General features: G+C 43.2%; 1 protein-coding gene and 1 non-coding gene across 3 annotated transcripts in view; one reads left to right on the plus strand and one right to left on the minus strand.

Annotated features, from left to right (window-relative positions):
• Positions 1-490: 490 nt before the first annotated feature.
• timeout (circadian regulator timeout) overlaps positions 491-22,258 on the minus strand; it is a 66,246-nt gene continuing 44,478 nt past the window's right edge. For both annotated transcript variants that reach the window (XM_017249045.3, XM_017249046.3), the window contains 7 exons: positions 6,153-6,245; positions 6,003-6,051; positions 5,158-5,299; positions 3,150-3,355; positions 2,806-2,894; positions 2,350-2,553; positions 491-2,067 (listed from right to left, as the gene is read on the minus strand). In XM_017249045.3, the coding sequence (XP_017104534.2) occupies positions 572-2,067; positions 2,350-2,553; positions 2,806-2,894; positions 3,150-3,355; positions 5,158-5,299; positions 6,003-6,051; positions 6,153-6,245 (2,279 nt within the window). In that variant the 3' untranslated portion in view covers positions 491-571. The remainder of the gene's footprint in view (positions 2,068-2,349; positions 2,554-2,805; positions 2,895-3,149; positions 3,356-5,157; positions 5,300-6,002; positions 6,052-6,152; positions 6,246-22,258) is intronic.
• On the plus strand, positions 8,291-22,257 carry LOC108130546 (uncharacterized). The gene is made up of 3 exons (XR_006246189.2): positions 8,291-8,441; positions 9,068-9,488; positions 22,171-22,257. It is a non-coding gene; the product is annotated as an uncharacterized protein (transcript).

Raw genomic sequence — 22,258 nt, forward strand, 5'->3', positions numbered from 1 at the left:
GGACCAGCACACAAAATGCCATCAAGTCAGCGGGGGGATATGGCGAAGGTAATAGAAACGACCAGCGAGTAATGGAGGGTGAGAGCGAGGTCTAGGCCCTGTTTGCCCCTCACACTGGAGTCACAAAGGAATTGGTTGACTTTTGTTATCCATGTACTGGCTCTTAGGTTGTCACTGTAGGCCGAAACTTACGCAAATAATGGTTGGGGCTGAAAGGTTTATACCAAGATTTTTCATTCTAAATAAAAGACACACTCGTAAATAAAAAACTAGCCTTTTAAAAAGTGTAGAAGTTAAAAAAAGTATTTAATTCTTTGCAAGTTTTCTTTTAATTAAGTTAAGTGTAAGGTGTAACCCAAAATTCAATAAAAACTCCACAAAGTGAGTAAAATTCAAAGTTTACAGTCCTGTGATTTAATGGCCCCTTCCGTTAACTCAGAGCTAGACTTTGACCTGTTCTACATGACAAAAGAACAAACAAAAGTTGATATGCAAATTAAAAGTTACATTTATTCGAACGACCCTTGCTCCGGAGAGCTATAAAATCAGGATCAGAATGGACCCGAGTGCATTAAAAATCATCCTCGTCATCGTCATCGATGATGGCCAGTCGTCGCCGTTTGGCCGGCTCTTCATCGACTTTGGCTGGCTTTTTGCGAGCCAGAAAGTTGGCCTCCTCGTCGCTGTCATCATCCTGGTCCTGGTCGGCATCATCCTCCTCGCTTCGTGGGCGTTTGTTTGTCTTGTCAGCAGGCAAGGCGCCACCAGCGGCATCATCATCATCATTATCATCGTTGTCGCTATCCGAGTCAATTACATTAACGCGACGTGCACGCGGTGTCTGCTGCTGCTGCAAGGACTTGTTGGTTGTGTTCTCTTTGTTCTGTTCCTCCTCATCGAAATCGCCATCTCCGCCAGCATCCTTTCTATCACCCTCCTCGCCCTCCAGTTCCAGGAGACGAGCTCGATAGTCCTCCGAGTTGAAGTTAAATGCATCATCTTCCGCCTCTTGAGCGGTCTTTGTTGACTCATTTAGAACCATATCGCCCAGCTTGATTTTAGTGGCTCGCTTTGCTTTCAATTGGTCAAATAAATCAGTCGTGTTGGGTTTCTCTCGCTCCCCATCGCTGGCATCAGAGTCCTGGGGCTTTTTGGCCTTGGTTTTGGCCTGCTTTTTGGCCTTCTTCTCTTTGTTTTTGGCCTTGGCTTTGGGAGGAGCACGCTGCTCGGTTTCGTCATCACTTTTGCTGAACATTATGCTGTCCAGTTTTCGCTGCTGCTCGGCGGCAATGTTCTCTTGGCGTTGCCGGCTTTGCTTCTCCAGGAAATCTTCTTCCTCACTGTCCTCCTGGTCATCCTCATTTTCCTCCTCATCATCCTCTTCCTCATCATCATCCTCCTCTACTTCTTCGGCAACCTCCTCAGCCGCTTCTACATCCACATCTTCACCGGCTAAAATTTTTGAACGAATCTTCAAGTCGGTGGCATTTAGATGGGTCGGTATACGCCAATAGTTCTCCATTCCCGCAATCGGTGGCTGCATACCAAGTGCGACCAGAACCTTCTGAAAATCGCCATCCTCGAGGGCATCCCTCTGATCGTCCATCAGTGCCAGCAAAGGCACACCATCATCCTCCTCGCCAGGCTCCTCCATGTCCTCGCTGGCATCCTGCAAGCATTCCTGCAGCCATTCAACGGCCGACTTGAATTTCTCCGCATCCACCTGGCCGAGTAGGGCTTTCACCGTGTCCACATCCAACGGGGTCCGCACCACCTGCCGCTTCTTCTGTTTGGGTTTGTTCTTACTCTTTTTGGTGGGCTTCCGGATGGCTTTTGGTCTGTAGCCAGGCTCGCCCTCGAATTCTTCCATTGGCTCCTCCATCATGTCATCAAAATCACTGCCACTTTCTGCCTGCTTCTTGGCCTTGCCCTTGCCACGCCCCTTGCTAGATTTGGGGGGAAGTATTTCGGACTTATCCGCAATGAGATGAATCTGCAGCATGCGCTTGATGATCTGCTGCTTGGAGCGCCGCTCCTCGAACTCGTCAACTATACGATCCAAGCAATCTGAAAGGAATTGGAGTTTTTTTTACTTAAGGATTTATTTTACATTAATTAGTCAATATTACACAACCACAAAATATTCATTTATCCTGTTTAATTGGCATTCAATTAATTGAATCTGATTTGATTAATCATTCCAATTAAAAACGAAGCATCACACTTGCACCAGATTTGTGCTCTTTCGAACAGGAATCGAATTGAGCTTTGAATTTGGCATTACTCCCCTTTGGAATAACATAATCCTGACTATACTGTCCATGTCCTCTGAATGGACTTTCCACTTACCCGGCTCGGTGCGATGCTGATCATATAAGCTCCTTAGCTCCTCATCCTCTTCCGGCTGCCAGAGGTTTTTGCCGCCCAGGGCCGACTTGGTTGACCGTTTGGTGGGTGCCTTGAACAGCAGGCCCATTTCCTTTAGCTTCTTCAGAATACCCCGACGAGTGCGCGTCTTGTCGGCCAAATTGTCGAGAATCCAATCAATCACATCTGAAAGAGCGGATACAATTGGGTTGTTGTTTTCTGTCTATCCCGCTGGCTGATGCTGGAGTGGCTCGAGTGCCGGAGCACTGATTGCTTCCATTCATTTACTGTGCCAATCGAGTTTTAATTCGCACTCAGAACGAGCAGCCCCAACTTCAGCCAGGCATCCTCCAGGGACAAAAAATGGTACAGTAGTTAAAATAATAACGTTTTTAAAGATATTTTGCATCTCTGATTTGTTGAATTTGGAATAGTTACCCTTGTCGGTTTCGGGATTGCGCTGGTTCTCCTCGAACAGGAAGCGCAGCTCCGACTCCTGCTCCTCGGTCCAAGTGCCTTTGGTGCCGCTGGAAGAATAGTTAACCAATTTAGTAGATATATCCCGGACTGCTCAACAGTCTATCGTATATGACCCTTTGACTACTGAACACAATGACTCGGCCGGGGGTTTCTGGTCTGGCCGCTGGCTATCATTTATCATTTGCCAACTAAACGACAGACGATGAAGCCCCGGCTCGGGCTCAGTCAATCATGCGGCCATTGTGATGATGGGCCCTTTTAACCCCAGATGACGAGACAATGCAAAGGCCACCCATACTCACGCTTCGTAGGCATCACAATAGCCCGTCTCCAGCTCATTTGCCTCCCTGATGCCTTTGTAAAATAATAACTCTGCATAGATTTTGGGATTAGACGGGGCCACCTCGACAAATTTGCGCACTACAAAGATGGCCAGGCGACGTAGCTCCTCCTGATGGGCGTCACGTTCCACGCTGAAGACTTGTTGAAAGATGCGAAACAGCTTGGCCTGGGGAATAGGGACGGTATAGAGAAATAATGTTGAGGAGATGGTTGGATGGCTGGTTGGTTGGTTGGCTGGTTGGTGTGCTTGAAATTCAAATGAAAAGTTTCTGCAAAGACAGCCACAACAGCAGCCAGCCACCTCCTGCTCCTTCAGAGCCGAAGGATACAGCTCAGTTCAGCCCCCGCCTCTGCCTCTGCGGTTGCCGCCTGCGGTTGTCGCTCTCTGAGCAAGATATCATTTGCAGTTGGCAAAAACTTTATAAATGCCACCCGTCCGGCCCAAACCCTATCCGAGGACTAACCCCAGGACACCCCTTCTCGCCGACGAACAAAAAGCCCCTGTATCGTTGTCGACTGTCGTCGTCCGTATTTGGAATTTAATTTATCCTATGATTGCGCAGACCCATTAGTGGTTTTGACTTTGCATATGATGCTACTTTTGTTTTGCTTGTGGCCAGGCTCAGAAGCAGCAGTCTGCTCCTTTTGATGGTCACACGGACACGACTGCTGCAATCGAGCACTGAGAGGAAAAAGGACTCGAGAACCTGTTAGATCCTCATTCAATCAAGACTTTATTTAAAAATTCTAATTATAAATAAGGTTGTGGGAATGACAGTACATCCTTCTCGGACATTTTTCTCAATACTTCTCCCCGCCAGTGCCAGTATTTTTTTCCCCCAGTGATTTGGTTCCCGTTCCCAATCTCATTCTCGTCATCGTCAGTGTCGTCCTTTTAATCGTCGCTTGTGCAGAGCAGACAGTGAGCCGGCTTAGATGGCGCTGATAGGAGTCCTTGGAGCGGCTGGACAGAGGAAAGCTGGATATCGAGATGGACGGCGGAGACACTAGACATTGGCTTTGTCGCCCAAATGCGATGCCGTTTTTGGCTGCTCTAGTGATTAGCCATTCTCTGCAGTGGTTGCCAGGGGTTCATTTGCCCGGAACCGAAAGCTTTAAACACCGCTTTAAGCCGATGGAAACGAAAAAAATGAAAGGAATGGAAAAGAAAGGAAAGGAAGAAAGAAGCCGCCCGAGAGGGTGGCGGAGAAAGCGAAGGCCAAACAGCCTGGCGCTGAATGTGATTTATGAACTCTGCCCGAAAAGAAAAGTTTAATTGCCAGCCGTGAAAAGCAGCATAAGCAGTTGAAAAGAAATCCTGAATAAAGTGAAAGCAATTTGCAAGAGTACCAATTAAAATACTCTATAAAAAAGTTAAAAAAATATTAAAACTTAAAGGTAGTTTGAATTAAATAGAAATAAATCTTTAGGTAACAGATTTAAAGAGAACGACGCTTTAGGTTTGAAACAAGTCCCAGAAGTAGCCAAGCTCCGAGACAATCTCGCTAGACTCCTCCCTAGGGAAGTTGGCACGAGAAAGAAACTCAAACACAGACATCTGAATATTCGAGTCCTGTTCAGGACCCAACCGAAGGCAGCGCGTGAAAGGCTTAAAAAGTTCAAATTCCAGCTGACAGCAGAGGAACAAAAAAAATAAAGGAAACCCGCTTAAAAAAATATATACATACAAGTATGTACCGAGTGCGTACCCGCGACGCAGTAAATATCGTTTGTGGCTTTGGACAAATAGAAAAAGGTTCGCTTAATTTGTACAAATTACCATAAAAATGAAATGAAAGCACCACGACAGTTAAAGAAAAAGGCAGACAATACAAAAAAACAGAATGAGCAGCTAAGCTGCGGCATTTGTTTTTGCACTTGACTTTGATTTATGTGGGGTTTGCGCCAAATCGAATTAAAATAGCGGAAAAATGTACCCCGCAGAGCTTTCAGTTGCATTCCACTCACCTGAAACAGCATCCCGGAGCATTTGCAACCGTAGGCGATCCGATGGAGAATGGTGACGGCCGCCTTCAAGGATCGAGTGGGTATACTGGACCAGTCCGTCAGCACCACGGTACACGCACGAACAATTTTCGGATGCAGCAATCTAATCGAGTGAACAAATTACAAAGCAAAACTCCAATTAAATTATGCTAAATTGAACTAATTATGATTTAAGAGTTTATCCAAGCAGCCAGCCAGCGACCACAAAACGTTCTACACTCTACTGCGGTACCGACACAAAAGTTTTCGAAACATTTCAAAACACCAACAATGGCATCGCAATTAAAATACAACTGGCAAACCAACCAACTTGACGTCATTTCGGTATAATTGTTGGAGCAGGAGTAGGAGGGTGTACGCTTGATTTTGTTGCTGTATTTTCTAAGCTGCCCGCGGCATCTGGATCCCGGATCCGGGATCCTGGTTTGTGGGTTCTCAGTTCGAGTTCGAGTTCGCGGCCATAAAACTTTTGGCACAAGTAATTTCTGACACTAATCCTTAATTAGTAGCCACGAGCAGTGACTCTCTGGTGCGCCTCAATGTGCCTCTGCCTTTCAATTAAAAACACAATTACAATTTTCAACACGGCCATCACATCGTCCACCGCCAAACCGCCACCCACCGAACCCATGATAACTTTTCAAATAACAGCAGTAAAATGTAAGCACCTCCCCTCCTGCCTCCTGCCAGATCCTTCGTAATATTATTGTTCCTAAAGCTGTCCAAGCGGTTGGCCCTGATTCGAAAACTTTAGTCGAAGGACATTATGGCGTAGGACGGTCCCTGGTCTAGGCTCAAGTATTTACCTGCGAGCGAAATCATCAAATTTGAACGTTTTCTCGGTCAGTCCATTATCTGAAAAAGTGGCAAGGGCGAATGCCATTTATTAGTTGAACTTTCCCCGAATTATTTTCATATTTATCACAGATTTATGCGATGAGTGCTTCCCTACTTACCCTGGTCCCCGAACTCCTCGTTTTCCAACTCATCATCTTCCTCGTCGTCGTCCTGCTCGTCCTCGTTGCCGTTCTCCGTTTCCTGGGGCTCAACTGAAATTGAAAATATTTATTAAATATCAGCTGTAATCAGAATGCCAATAAAATGCTGATTGAATTTCTAAGAAAATACTTAATGGGTAGTCAGGGCCTTTTTTTTATGTCAAGCGGATGGAAGCTACATTAAATTACTTAAAGTTAAGGGAACGTTAATATGGAATCTGATGGAAATTCCCCTTTAAGAACCCTCAATGGGGAGCTCGCCCTTACAATTACCCAAATGACCATTAATTTTAATTATGACTGCAGCACTTCATAAACAAGTAAGCTTGTGTTGCAATAGTGCAGGTTGTGTCCTAATAAAATGCAAAGCCAGTTGAAAGGGACACTTCACTTTGCCGGAATGCAAGTCCTTCCAGTGCGACTGCATGCCAGAGGGCACTGGGATTTCGCTGGGAGGTGATGTGGCGGTTGCACCTGCTGCCGGCATTCCAAAAAAGATGTGTCAGCCAGCCCGAGCCGGACTGCAGGCAGTAACAACTTCATTTTGGAATTGTGCCTCTCCTCTTCCAATTCTATGCAACTCCCATGGAAATGGCTGGGTGGGCTTCGCTTTATTAACGTCTTGAATGGGGGCTACGTTGCTCTTGTCGGTGTCCTTGTCGTTGTCCCTGTCGTTGTCGCACTCGTTGTCCTGTCGTTGGCAGTGACGCTATGCTCCGTCATTAAAATACAATTTTCTGTGTCAGGTTCAAGCTGTAAGCCCCAAAAACATGGCACACAGATGGGAGGCTGTCGGAGGGGAAATGCAACACGGACAGCACGATATTAGTGCATGTCTTTTGGGCTGCCTTTGTAGCTGCTGCGCTTCAGCTGCTGGTGCTGCATTTGTTGGCCCGACACCCGGAGTACAGGAGTATGTGGATACGGCCCCGTCCCTAGCCCGGACATCGGCCCCAAAGGCTGCGACTGCACGGCCATTAAACATGAACCTCGTTACGGTGTTGTTGATGTTCTTGATATAAGCGGTAACTTCAGGGTATCCAGGAATACGCCCCAAACTGAAAAGCCTGCAAGTCATATGACGGCACTCTTCAGCCCAGACAGTGCTTCAAAGGTCCAGTGGGGTGAACCAATTGTAAAAGTAAGAGAAGAATTAAAACCTAATAAACCATAGACAGGATAAACTTGAAACAAAAACATAGAATTTAAGAAACAAACATTTTTAGAAACTATTGTATTATTTCAAGTACTAGGTATCTAGTTCTTCGAGTTCCCAACATTAAAATATTGTCTCTATTGTATAGCTTTGTCTGCGTATCGCAGTTTACTGGCCACACTTAATGACTTCTACGCGTCTCCAACACCTGGACATCACCTGAATGCATACAACCCCCACTCCCACTCATAGCAGTACCCCACCCCCTGGCCTTTTCAACTGACCTTCGCTGCTTGTTTAGGAGGGTATCCTGGTAGCATGCAAAACGGGAACGTGACTGGTGTTGGGTCTGCGGTCATCGTAGCAGACAATGTCCTGCCGGGCAGATACATAGACGCCCATCCATAGAGTCCAGCCCACATGCCAGTATATTTTTCGGCAGCAATTAATTTGAAGTTTAACACGAGATGGGCACGTGTGTGCGTATGTGTATGGCTTTGTGATTATTACATAATGGCAAAGACTATGTCAACAGCAGCTGCCCAGAAGGTTTGGGGCGACCAGGTCGAAGGACGAGGGAGACGGGAAGTGGTCGGCTTTGTTGGCCAGCAGGTTGTGTAAGTTAGGCAGCCGCAACTCGAGCTCGGCCGGAATTCAAGGACTCGCAAATGCTAACAGGTGATGACAAACACGCACACGCCAAAGAGCGACGGCCCGCTGGCAGGGACATAAACAAAATAATAACAAAACGTAGCCAGGAGTCAGCAAATCCTGGAGAACGAAGAGCGCCAACCGGAAGGACACGTGCGAAAAAGAGCGTCCCATCGACTAGGAAAGAGCGAACGCGCAGGCGCCTGGGGGCAGTTTCGAATTTCGAACTTCACAGGCTGGCTTAAAAGCAAGACCTGGCCGCTGGAGCAGCTCAGTCTAGTGCTATATCCTTCGTGGCCAGGACACGCGACCCGTGTGACGCAAAAACACCTTAAATCCCAAGTGCCAAGTGCCGAGTGAACAAACAAACAAACAAGAAACACCATCTAAGCCAACTGCCTCTGCGTTATAGTGCGAATAAAACTAAATCAAAAGACCAGGTAGCAGATAAAGCCTGTACTTAAGTGTGGTTAGCGTGCCTGAGAAATTGTGTGTGTTCCTGTGTGTGTGTGATGGCATTTTTAGCTGCTGTGTCTGTGTGAACCACTTCCGGTGGCGGAAGGCGAAATGTCAAACTTTTTGCTGGCAGACAGCAAGGCGTCTAATCTGGGATTGGGATAGGAACTTTTCTATGCACAGACTTGCCAACTGAATATTTTTATATCAAAAATTATTACCTATAAGTTTCAAACATACTAACACGTAGGAATGTTCTTTATTTGGCTTTAGTTTGAGATATTTTGGTCTAAGTCAATCCCTTTAAATACTCATTTAAACCCGTGATATGAAGCATATCCTAGGCTCTTTCAATTTCCGTCTGAAAAACTTGTAAAAACGCAGAAAAATGAATTTTTTTTGAAATATAGGGTTTCTGCAAACGCACAGGATATAGTATTTCGCGTCACCCATTTTTCCCAATTTTTTGCATTGTCCTGATAGGTGTGCGTGTGCGAGTGTGTGTGTGTTATGCATAAATGTGAACGAAAGAAACTTCTCATTTCCGCTGGCCTCACATTCAGGTAAAAGAAAAAACTACAACGGGCTAAAGTGTCAAATCCATTTTCAGTGCAACAGTGCATCAGTTCTCGGTAGAGCAAAAAATAAACCTTAAAGCAAATATCAACAGACCGAATAAAAATAAGCATAAACAAAAACCAAAAACCCAGAAACGAAAACGAAGCAGAGAAACACACAAAAGCGAAATTTAAACGTCTGAATATTAATCAGAAAAAGAGAGGGCGCTGAAAACGTGAACCGGATCCAGTCCTAGACAACTTATCACAGAGGATTTACACAGACTGTCAGACAGACAGACTCGGAGGGGCAGCAGGACACGAATGCGAGTACAGAGCAAAAGGCAGCGCTAATCAACGGCCATAGCAGACGACATCCTTGCTGTCGGGCACGCCCACAAAGTAAGGAGCCGCAGCATCAGAAAACAGGAGCAGGAGCCGCCTCATTTGGCCACTGCGGATTATGTTAATTAGGTAATTTTTGCTTTGATTACTCGTACCTTGGGGGCCCCGCAATTTTGTTTGCTTTTCGCCCGCTTTTTTATGCTCGGTCCCCGGGATGGTGTCCCCCGATCCCACCCTGGCCAGCTTACATATTTATGAAATTTTCATGCAAATCGACCTAATTCATTCACAATTTACCGCTGCTCATCTGGCTGCACAGTTTTTAATTTGTTGCTTTAATTGCGAGACAATTTTTTCTGTTATCCTGTAACAGAAATCCTGTATCCTAAGAACAGCGAAAATTGAAAAAGTTTTTCCACTCATTGTGCAATTTGTGAGGCATTTCCCCAGTCTCCAATGAAACAAATGGCATTTATTTTGGGAGTTCATTAGGCAAGTTAATCAAATTCGTAAATGACAAAATGAAAATTACACACTACCAGCCGAGGGATATAATTAACACTCTCCAAATCGATTTTCGGACGTAATAATTAAAATGTACTAAACATTTTCACATTTTTAGGAAAAACCTATGAATGCTCTTAATGGAATCCGAATTAATTATTGGTTCGATAATTCAGTTAACAGCTGACACTTCATGGCCAAATGACTGCCGTCTGTGTGATTTGGATTTGATTTTCCAAATTAAACAATTTCCAACCACAATATCAAATATTACTCGAAACCAACACAATGGCATCTGAATAATTGTGGTCTAGTGTGCAATGCACTAGCTTTTGTGGTTCGGGCCTAAATTTAGAAAGTGCCAAAGGTCCTGGACTCCCGAGAGGTCAGAGGTGCGGCAGGTCTGAACAAACTTGCGATTGGAAATGGAAACAAAAACAGAAGCCATAACCGTAGCCGTAGCCAAAGCCGAGGCTGAGGCTGAACAACTATGGCTAAAACTAGAAATTCCCAGTAGCCGGCAGGCTTTCAAAAGTTTGCCAACCATTTCAGCCATTCTAGCCATCGATAATTAAATTGCGAAATTGTGAACTCTGCTGTGTGGCAACTATGGAAATCTTGCACAAGTTTCCTGCCACAATCCCGGTCCGCTGGGTAACCAAGACGCATTTGGTTCTGCTCTCAGCCGTGAATTGAGTTCGAAAGCTTTATGAATTTCATTTTCATTTTCATATTGAGTTTAATTTGATTGATTTTTGCCTCGTTGTTTGTGCGATGGAACATGAAATTCATACGCCTGAATTATGCATGCAAAGCTCCTCTCGTTCGCCCCATCACAGAAGTATTATGAAATTCCTGTGGGCAATTTATTTATTTACGAGTATATACAGGCACATGCTGCTGGAAATCTATAGAACATAACTGCGAGTAAATTATGTAGAGATATATGGGCACTAGTACTGCAGGTTATTGCCAAAAATGTCAAAACGAAAGGCATTTGACAGGCAAATGAGGCAAACGCTAATTCGACTTTTATCTACCAAGGCAATAAAACTTTCCTTATTCAGGTATCTTCGCCCTGAAAAGCCGTAAAGTCCAGACGCTTGGCAATTAATGCAGCCACAACATCTAATTAGATGGAAGCAAAAGTGCCACCAGTTTTGGGTTAGATAACACACGCACCCCTCAACCCCTGTACCACACACCTTACTGGTAACAATCTAAGCCCCACTCTGGAAGAGGGTTGACTCAATTAAGTGTGCCGGGAGGGTGTTGCGCAAGTGCCTACTGTGCGGCCAAGAAGCCAGCACCGTGGTGACTTTGTAACCTGATATCACATCAAAACTCCCTCTTGTCAATTCAAATCAAGTCTCTCAGCCAAGTCAAGAGGTATTAGTATTATGGGAATTGCTTCCGTTGGCAACAAAATTATTATTTATTTAATTAGTTACTGAAATAGCTTCACATCCAGCCTCCGGCTGAAGGTAAATCAAGAGTGAATTCACTTTTCCAGTTTAATAATTTCTCCAAAAAGGAAAAGATATTTAAAGATAACATTTTCAGAAAAATTGAAATAAATGTATGATGATGAGAATTTCTGTTTGATTTAACTTTCAATAAAAATCATTATTGCACTCAACCAACTCAATTTGATGTGCACTGTGCGTATGAGTAATGTGGGAAATCGCCAATGTGGAAACCGCAGCTCAGGAGACACCCAGCAGAGATGGTTTCGGGAGAACAATGCCACTGCGGTGGTATTGTTTGTGGCCGAGACGGGCACTTGCAATCACGTGGGTCGTCTCGTGGCAATCAAAGTCGTTAGCTGCAACCAGCGGAGCCGCACCCATGCCACCCAGCCCAACCATGTGCGGCAGCGAATAATCAAATATTTTCGTGACTACAAAAGAACCTGCACACAATCACAGTACACGACAGGCGGCAGAAACTTAAAGCCAGTGAAAGTAAATCCGATTTAGGAGCGGTAAACGAAAATGGCAGCCGAAAAAACCGGCTACCGCCGTGAAAGGCGGCAGACAATTTGCATATTTATGAAGAAGAACGGCCTTTGATAAAGCTGCAAGACGGCGAGAAGGCAAAAGCGGTAGCAGGAGGACATAAAGCTGGCGGCTGCTTTAAGCTGCTCCAAATTGAAAAACACAGACACAGCCAGCAAAGACGAGATGGAGATGGCGATGTTGAAGGAAACGGCTAACCCAAAAGATACAAATGTAAATGGTTGTGAGTTGCAGGGGGTTTAGCAACAATAATCTGTGCTGATTTACGATTTACAGGCGCGAAATAGACATGGTTCTAGGGAATGGAAGGACGGCAGACAATTTGCGTGCGCAATTTGCAGTTGATGGGCGACGCACGCCCCACTACCCTAGGAAGCGGAAATCAACCCTCCACGGGCCAAATTGTTTAACATTTTAGCAATCGCGAAAAAAGCGAAAAATATTATACACTGATTTTGATCGCATTGCCTTATTTTTCTTACAAATAAAAATAAATGGAAAATTGAAAGCTGTCTATTCATGCGAAATATTTTACGCTGAGCAGGCACATAAAGACCGACCATTTTAAAAATAAACTCAAAAATCAAATGAACCAATGATTTTTGCACATTTTATAATGCGAAAATAAAGAATAATTATATGGAAAGTATGCCAAATGATTTTTGCTTCCATTCAAAGTTATTTTACTTAAAACTTTGTGCAAGAAGCTACGGCAATAGTAATTACCTTTATTTAAAAACCAACATCAACTTGCACTTTTACTAATTGCAGTGTGAAAACTTTTCTGTCTTTTTAAGTATTTGCTCTCATGGCCCCCCAAAAACATCCTTACCTGAATCTGCCTGACTTGCCTGAAATTTGGCAATCACTTCACAAATGGAGCTAAGTTATTTTTTCATTTTTTGGTTTTAAGTTTTGCAGTAAAAGCTTTTCAGCTTCCCCACTTGACATGCTGCCCGAAAATGTGTGTCAACATAGTATTCCAATATTGCTGCTAGATGTGTGCATTTATGCTTAAGTTTTTAGTTCAAATATGTGTGAAGGCGTGTGGCATGTGGCATTTGAGGTTGATATTACCAAAAACCAACTAGCGTATTCTTACATTGACTTGCACTTGAGCAAACACAGAAAATTTTGCTTTCAGCAAAATGATTCCAACTATGGAAATGTGCTGCTCAAATATATATTTTGTATGGTATATATGCTTTGTTGAAAGCTTTTCTATAAATAGAAACCGAGGCTTAAATGGAATTTAGATTAGTTATTAAATTTATTTAAGTTCTCTGTTAAGCTTTCCTTTAAGCTGAGTAGCGGGTATCATATAGTCTTGAAACTACAATGTCCTCGGCTTGTCTAGACCCTGGGAAGTCTGACCTTAATGCCTAATCCCTGACATTAAAGTGTTGCGCCAACAAAGTGATTTGTTATATACAAAGCGACCGCATGCTGAGGCACACACGCGTCCTGCTGCCATTCCGAAAAAGCCTGCTTACCGCCATTATTCCCCTTCATCGGCATTGCCGTACAATGGTAACGGGAACGAGGGCATTGCAAATAATCTTTGCAGTAAATACGCAACGGGATTGGAGCCAGTCTCTAGGATGAAAGCCCACCCTGCCTGGGGATCATTATTTGCCCAAGTGGGAAACAAAACGTTGGCAAAAAAAAAATGTCCTCCCAACCAAATGTCGCACATGACTGCGGCAGTTGTGCTTTTTTAGACAGCCCTAGCCAGGGCGGCAGTGGTGTACGGAGAGGTATCAGCGACGACACTGCCTTCAACGGCATTTAATTAAGCATTTTGTATTCATCGGAAATGTCATAAAAATGACGCTATCCGGATTTCGCTTGAGGCCTTCTGGCTGCTGCATATGTTGCAGCTTAATGTTGCATCCGCAGCTGCAATGCGTCGGGGATTCGTTGAGCTTTTACCAAAGAATAATTGCCCGACATGCATATATTTTCGCTTTTTGAGGTTTTTCCATTAGTAACTTATCTGGTATGCCTTTGGGCGACCCTTAAAATGCCAAGTCACGTATCTGGGCGACAAACCAGAAAGAGAAATAGTGAAAATATGCAAAGTAGTTGGGCGACTCCAGTGGATCGGATTTCAAGGTCTTGCCTCAACTATTCATAAAAAAATGGGAAAAATGTGTAGAAATAGCAAGGCTAACCAGAAGCTCTAGCACTTACTTGGCTTTGAAGTTAACTCTGGCTTTGGAAAACTTTTCGTTTATGTTCTATAAAAAAATATGTGCAGTAAGGAAATTTTAAAAGGATATTTTTGGAAAAAGGTTTTAAGTTTTTTTAAATTAAAGGCTCATACATGTTTATATTAAACCAGCTATGTCTACTACTTGTTTTGTTTATAATTAACATAATCTAAGCAGCTTTTTTGACAGAATATTTTCTTCCGTTTTCAGTAGTAGATAATCGCTTATCCTGATCGTTTTTCTGGTGCACCTTCCACGTCGTTTCCTTTTTTCAAGTGCGTCCCTAACGAATGATAATCCTTGAGAGGTGGCGGAAAAACAAAAACAATTGGGCGACAAAGTTTTGGGTCGCGTACCTATTGCCATTTTCGGTATGCACATGTTTGAGCGGGATGTGTAAAGTTATCCTTGAAAATATTTAGCAGCCACTCAGCTGGGTTACGTATACGCACTGTTAACCTGGCATCATCGCAGCTCAGGACCCCCGAGGCGCCACCTACAAGTCACCAGGCGCCTATGTATGCGCTCGGGTTTTGTGTAGGAAGGAAACTTTTTTAGACAGCCAACACTTTCGCATCGATTTTCCTGCCCTTTTTTTTTGGTTTGGTTTGTCTCGGTTTTTGTGTAGGTTGGTGTTGCCTGGAGGGAGGATGTTGGGGATGCAGTGCCGCGGCGGCAGTTATCTGCCAGCTGCCTCGATGCTGTTTGTTTTTATTTTCACACTTTGGCTTTGGCTTTTAGTGCTCCTTGCAGATACGCGACTCAGACGAAGAAGGCGACTGCGAGCATCATCATTTGGTATTCAACGTGGCATTAGGATCAGGATATCTGGGATTTATAAGTTTGGTTGGCAATTCCATGAAGGGCGAAGTGAGCCGGGTTACGCAGGCGTGCGTTTATTTATGCAGGATGTTGCAGGTCAAAAAGGAAATGCCAGGGAGCTTCTCATTACCACATCATAAGTGGTGCTCATATTTTGAATCGAATTAAATGCCAGGCCATCAAATAAACTTTTAACTCACTGAAAACTTTTGGCGCACTTTTCGCATAAGTTGCCGCATATTTTTTTGAGCGATCCTCACATAACTCTGGCGCCCCTTGTTTGAAAAGCAAAATATAAAAAAAACACAGTTTCTTTGTTATTGTTGGACAACAAAAGTTTCGTGCCACGCCCGCTTGACTCCTTCTGATTCGCCGCCCCCACACAGCCTGCACTTTCGACACTTTTATGCCTCACGGTCAAATTGTTATGGCTTATAATGAATGCCGAGCCGGAGAAAGGCGCACAATAAATGTTGAAAAATAAAATATACGAAATGCAGCACAGCAAGTGGAAAGAGGCGATTCAGGAAAAAAAAGAGGAGGAAGGACCTGGTATTGGCGTGGGCGTGGGGACGCAAGCAGCATAACAAATTAAAAACTTTGCCCACTTCTTTTTCCTACCATTTTTTCCTTGGTCGTAGTCGTCGTCTGCCGGCAAAATGTTTTGCCATTAAAATATGAAAAATTGCTTAATAATTCAGCCTGGGCCTGGGGCATGCTAAAATGCTAACAATACAATCCAGAAGCAATGGAAGCTGATGGCCATGGATTCGATTTGTAGCTAACCAAATAAGGTCAAATATTTGACTTCAATTGTTCGGCTTAAACTTCACAAGAGTCGAATTTTTCAAAAACATTTTTAAGAGAGTTTTGTGAAAGGCTTCGGGCATTTCTTTTGTTTAGTTATGTTTCATATTAAAACAGACTTTAAAAGGAATGGTATCAGCAGCATCTGTTTCTAAACGAAGCATCTACCTAAGCTGTTGTACTTAAAATAAAATCCCAATTTTCCACAAAAGTCCAAAAGCCTTCAGCGGCAGCTGGGTCTTCTTGAGAGGTCTCATTTGAAACACATTAAACATATTTCGTATGCTAATTCACTAATTGCCAGTCTAATCATCGGCATACAACGAAAATTACCAGCATATATCAAATGGCTCAAGTACTCCCGAGAAGCGAACCCTTTGCAGGCCGCGTTGCGTGCTCAACTTGTGATTTCCGGGACATTAATTTCAATTTCACCAAACAGACGCCCTCCCGCTGGAGCGCACCCAGTCTTTGCACAGTAATGCCAGAAAATACCAAAGCCAGGCCAGTTGTGGACACGGCGCATTTGGTAAATGCCTTAATGGCCTAATTTTTGTTTTCCAACGCCAGAGACAAAAAAACCGAAAGAAAAGACTCGCACACAGAAGCCCCAAAAAATACGACAGTTATGCGTGTAATATTTTTCCCTTTTCAAGGGTGGGATTGGCAAATTATCATTGAAGTTGAGCAAGGAGAACAACAATCGTTAAGGGTTCGTTCGTCCTGGGGCCACTGCCTTTCTTGCCTCCTTGCCAGCTTGCTTGCTGCCTTGTGGCCCATGAAATGATGTCGTAAAAATTTAAAGTTTGCCGCCGCCTGACTTGGTCTTGGTGTTGGTCTGCTATTGCCATAATTTGATACTCGAAAAATTGAGCGTAATGTGCGTTAATGTAAATGACGCGTATTACTAACAAGTGACTGGCCTGATAAATTGCCCTTTCGGCAGATTTATGCGCAGACACATACGCTAATTGCCAAGGCACTTGCCAAACTTGAAGCCCAAATCCAGTTCCAAGAGAAGCTGTCATATCAGTTTAAAAATTTTTTTGTCGGGCAAACAAAGGAGCCCTGAAAACCGAACTGTTGGCGGATACGAAATCTGTCAAGGGATCAGCCAAACAAAGAGCCTTCAGCTATGAAAATTGAAAGCCAGCGAATGCCAAAACTTAACAACACAGCCACCGGATGGTGGTTCCACTATTGACAGCCGCAATCAAAATATCAGACAGTTTTCGAAGGAAATGCTTGAGGTTAGGAATAAGGAAACAGAAACATTTAAAGGACATACATATATATTATATAAGCACCTTTCCCCTACTATATAGAATACCATCTAGTCACTGATTACTTCGTCGTATTTTTACTAAAAAACAGATACATTTCGGTTCTGAAAATTTCCACCAGACATCAGAACAATGGCTCTGGGCCAAATCAACGACATCCAATCCGAAAATATTTCTGTTTTTCCTGCTTTATTTTTTTCGTTTTTCCACTTGCAATACGAAACCACTTGAAAGAGCGAAAAGAAAAACGCAGCAGCCAGACAAGATATTGATTTTGCACTACACCCAGATTTATTTCACCGATTTTGTGGAGCACATTGAGTCAAAAGGACTTTAAGAGCCGAGGCTTTAAGTGGCCGAAATAACGAGCATAAGGAGAGATAGAAGGAGAAGCTTGATGACACCACACTGGACTGAATGCCAAAAGTCTCAAGTTATGTCCAAGACAGAAGAATTTTGTCTAGCTGGCTGTTTCGGAATTCGAGGGCGTGTGCGTCTGTCTGTGCGAACATAATCTGGCCATCACACAGACACGTATCTCAGATTTAATGGTCAACCAAAGGCAATTTGGCAAATTATTAGAAAATCATTGTGTCACTTTATGTGCCGGACAAGGAAATATGAGTGCCTATAGCTCGGATCAGGTCCATTCGACCAGTCAAGCTGTCAGCCACACACGCAATTTGCTGGGGCTGTTGACCCACAATGGAGCTGCTCCCGATATTGTTTCGGGGCGATAACGTTACAACATTAACCACAACTAATATTTTAACTCAAGGGCCGGCTAAATATGAGCCAGGGAAGACAGCTTTTGGAGTGAGAGTGGGTGCCAGCCAGCCAGCAGCAATTTATGCACATTTATTGAAAAAGTTTTTCAATTTTGCAAAAAGCTTTGCCCCTTAACAAAGTAAGCCAACGACAAAAGGGTTAAAAATATGAGTAAGCTAATAAAAATAAGTGCAACCCACTCCAGCTCAAACAAAGGAAGACAAATCCGACCATCCGCATTCGTCTCTCAATTTTTTATTAAAAATTGTTTTGTGTGCCGTCTTGGCCACATTCAAGGTCCCAGGCCAGGCCACGCCAGGCCGGGCAAGATAAGATGCTTTGAGCCAAACCGAAATTGGGCTACCAAGAGCCCCGAAACAAAGTCAAGCACACAACACCCGGAACGCTTGAAACCAAATATACGGGGGGAAAAAAAATATAAAAATAGAAAGAAACGGAACAGAAAACCCACCAAATAAACATACACAAGAGACCCGACTCTGTTGTGGCGGCCCTGAGCCTTCAGCGATTTTTCACAACACAATTTAACAAATAAAAGCAGAAGGAAAACTACCAAAAAGAATAAATATAAAGAAAAACAAAAAACCTACTTGCCTGTAAGGACAACGCACACAAATAAAACAATAAAAGCCGCACAACCAAACACACAAAAACAACAAGTTTATTACAGATTTTACTTATGTGTTTTTGGTTGCCTGGGTGGCGGGGGAAACAGAGGTTGGGGCGGGGTCTAGGCCGGGCCAAAAGCTTGGTCCTTTTTACCGCAGGGCATTAATATATAGAGCACAACGTGGCGTCAGTGCAAGTCAATGACATGATTGCCCCATGGAAATCTCCCGCTGATGGGAATGACAAATCTCGTTGATGGAGGCCTTAAATATTTGCCAAGATTAGAAAGGAAATTCCTAGAATGCTTCAAGTGTTACATAATAATTTAATGCCTTCAAGGTTTGTACCTAAGCTTTTATAGTTTGCAGAACAATTGCTTTCCATTCCGAAAAATTCAGCCATTAAATGTAGACTCATAAAAACACTTTAAAACTTTCAAGCCAATTTCGTAGCACTTTCAAGTAAGCCTACACTCGAGACTGAAGTCTAAAAATCCACCTGAACCATTTTTCGATATGGCTGCCGTCCTCAATCTCATTCTACTACCAATTTGCCTGCCAATATTCCAGTCAGTCAGCCTGACGCTGTTGCTGCCAAATTGCCGACTCGTTCGGGCTGACAGTCGAAAGCCAAGAATAAACTTTAATTTGAAAACTTTTATGCGCAGCAAATAAAAGCGAATCGATAGCCGAAAATCGCCCAAGTGTCGTGGCAAATTGTTCGCCAAGTGTTGGACATTTTGCTTAAAGATGCCACAGCTCCACGCAGTTTAAGTTCCACATGCATATCCACGTGCCCGCACGTGCCTGACATTGACACAGATGCCGGGTTTTTTGCAGGATTGCTGGGTTGCAGGATGCCGGAATCGCTGAATTGCTGGGACCATACACTCTAAAAATTATCATAAAACTTGATAAATAAAATAAAGCTTTTATTACAAAAAATAATATAAATAGCTTTCGGCTTGAGTTTATTTTGTAAGTTATAGGTATTTTATTTTAATGTATTTTAATCAAGCCTCCTAGTGCATATTCAAGTGTAGAATTTCCAAGCTCAAAAGACATGTGGCCCACACAAGGCGAACTATATAAAACTAAGGGTAAAGCGGAAGTTTATTAAAACTAAAGCAAACAAAAGGCGCAAAGAGATAAAAAGGGTAAAGAAAAAATGCCAGCATAGAGAAAAATGCATGAAAAACCTCCAGGAAGAGCACTTAAACAATAAACATGCCATGCCCAAGCTGGGCAAAGTAAATCCGGGCACAAAGACCAACCAGTCAGCAGTAACATTTCCATACAAATAAAGTAGCGAAATAGCGAGAGAGATAGGAGTCGAGGCAAGAAAAGTAAATGCAGAGCATTACGTATACGCCACCGTGCCTGGAAAAATGCTGAGCTTGAACTGCAGCCAGCCGAGACGGGGCAGAGATACAATTTTGTGTGTGTTTTGTTGCACCATTGAGCGCGCCACTGAAGCAAAAAGTAGAAACTGCACCACCGAGCCACCAAGTCGAGCACTCAATGAAATGCATTGGTGCAAAGCAGAGGCGTGCCAGGAGATTGGAAATTGCACTTGGAAAATGTTTTCCAAAAACATACTTATTTTTGGGGATGATCTTTAAAAAGGGTCTTTAAAACGTTTAAAAGAAATCCTTTATTAAATTCTAAAATAGTTTTTATATATTTTATTGTTATTCTTTTTTTTTTGAATGTACTTCCGCAGGCATATGGCTGTCCTGGCTGTCAACTGCATTTGCATTCCTTGATAAAGCCGTTCGGGGTTCGCATTCGGGTTTAGCTTTGAGTTTGGCCATCTAAGTACGTATAAAATAAATCACAGAGGAGTGCAAGGCGTTCGGGGTTAAAGGAGGTTGCAAAATCCAATTTCAGCTCTCCCAGTGAGTGCGCCTTGGATTTTTATTTAAGCAGCTCTTCCTTCATTTTTTATCATTTTGTAGAAGTATGTTTTTTTATTTTGGCTGCAGCTGTTGGCCTTTACTTTTGTACACACTCCTGGCATCTGCATTCTCGAATAATGTACTTGAGAACTGCACTGCAAGTTATTTGCTTTGTCCCGAGCATTTGATTAACTAACGAAAATATTCACCAGAAAGAGGACAAAGGAACATCAAGGGGTGATAGGATCATATAAATATGCAATAAAGTCACTAGCAAATTCCTTCAAACAACCCTCGCTAATGTCTGATCATAAAATACAGCCCCAGAAAGTACGGAAAAAATATGGCACAGCAATTTGCAAATTATTTTCAAGCTGGCATAAAATAAACTGACACGAGCAGGGAAGGGCGCACTCGGGGCCCTTGGTTGGGGATCTCCAGCCAACACCAATCCCCAGGACTTACCAAAAAAGGACACCACCCCACCGGGAACTGTGGGATGCGTCAATCTTCGGCGAGCAAACAGACAGCTCATGTTGTTATTGCTGCCGCTGCTTCTGCCGTTGATATTTCCCTTATTTGTTGTTGGTTTTTGAAATCGACTTTCATGTCAATTGACTTGCGTACATCTGTCTGAATGTCTGACTGAATGGTGTTGGGGAGTTGGTATTAAGGGGGGATGTCGCCAAACTTATGGCCCAAATTTTACTGTTATGTAAGCAAACGGCTACGGCAGATGAAATGAAACGCCAGCTCCTTGATGATATTTGTCAATAAATTTAACGTAAACCAGTCAGGGACTTTTTTTCTCGAAAGGTATTTGTATGCTTGTATGTTCAACATACTTTGCGGGCAATGACAGGGAAACCGTCGACAAACAAAGCTTTCATGGCAATATTTTTATTAAATCACTGGAACAGCTTAACCTTAAATTCCAGAAAATCAATAAAATATTGCAGTATTTTAAAGGTATATAGATGTAAAGCCTGTCCGAATATTATAAATAAATTGAAAAGCTTTTTAATTTGCAAATCCTTTTAAAGTATTACGAATAATCTGCATAAGCACCGTATTATATAAGAGGCTTTTCAAAAGTTTGCCAATCCCTTATCCTGACCATCCATCAATGTCCTGCAATCTTCCCAAACAGGTTATTATACCTTTGCTGGTGGGTTATCAAAATGCCATGTTCGACTTTAAGTAGACATTGACAAATTAATTTCGCAGGGTCGAGTTGTCCGACTGCAAAATAAATAAAAAAAAAAACAAAAATAAAGAAAAGGGAAAGGACACTGCACACACACATATATTTGTGCATTATTAGGCCGGCAATGAGTAAATCAAATTTGCGTCGTTTTGGGGCCAGATGCTGTGGGTTGTCAGTTGACAGTTGGGTTGCTGGAGTGGCCTTCCTGTCGCTTGTCTGTACCGGAAATGAAATGACCCAGTTAAATGATTTATAGCAGGCACATGCCTACTCCACCCACACATATGGACCGGCATCGGTTGGGTTTTGGGTTTATTGCCGGCAGCTTAGTGGACCCCAAAAGTGTGCATCCCCTCGAAATTCTATTGCAAAAACCGTGGCTTGTTGCTGAGCGTGTTGAAATTATAATTTCATTAGCTGCAATCAACATAAAAATAACACTAAAGCCAACAGCCAAAGCGCTTTGAAGTCGTAAAGCCAGATTAGAAATTAAAAAGGTATAAAAGGGGAAAAAACAAGAGGAACAGGGAAAGTAAGCACACATACAGACACCCCGTTGTCAGAGAATTAAAAGCAAGTTTTACCTTTCGTACATTTTGCATTCACACAACAACAGCCAACAAGAGCGTAATTACAAGCAATTTTTTCACGTTTTATTACAGATTTTAAGCACGCGACGACAGCCACTGCGACGGGGGAGAGCTTCTCCCACTGTAATGTGACAACAGTTGGGCCAAAACATAAAAAAAA

The sequence above is a fragment of the Drosophila bipectinata genome, chromosome 3R (assembly GCF_030179905.1).
Source record: "Drosophila bipectinata strain 14024-0381.07 chromosome 3R, DbipHiC1v2, whole genome shotgun sequence".
NCBI classification, from domain to species: Eukaryota; Metazoa; Arthropoda; class Insecta; order Diptera; family Drosophilidae; genus Drosophila; species Drosophila bipectinata.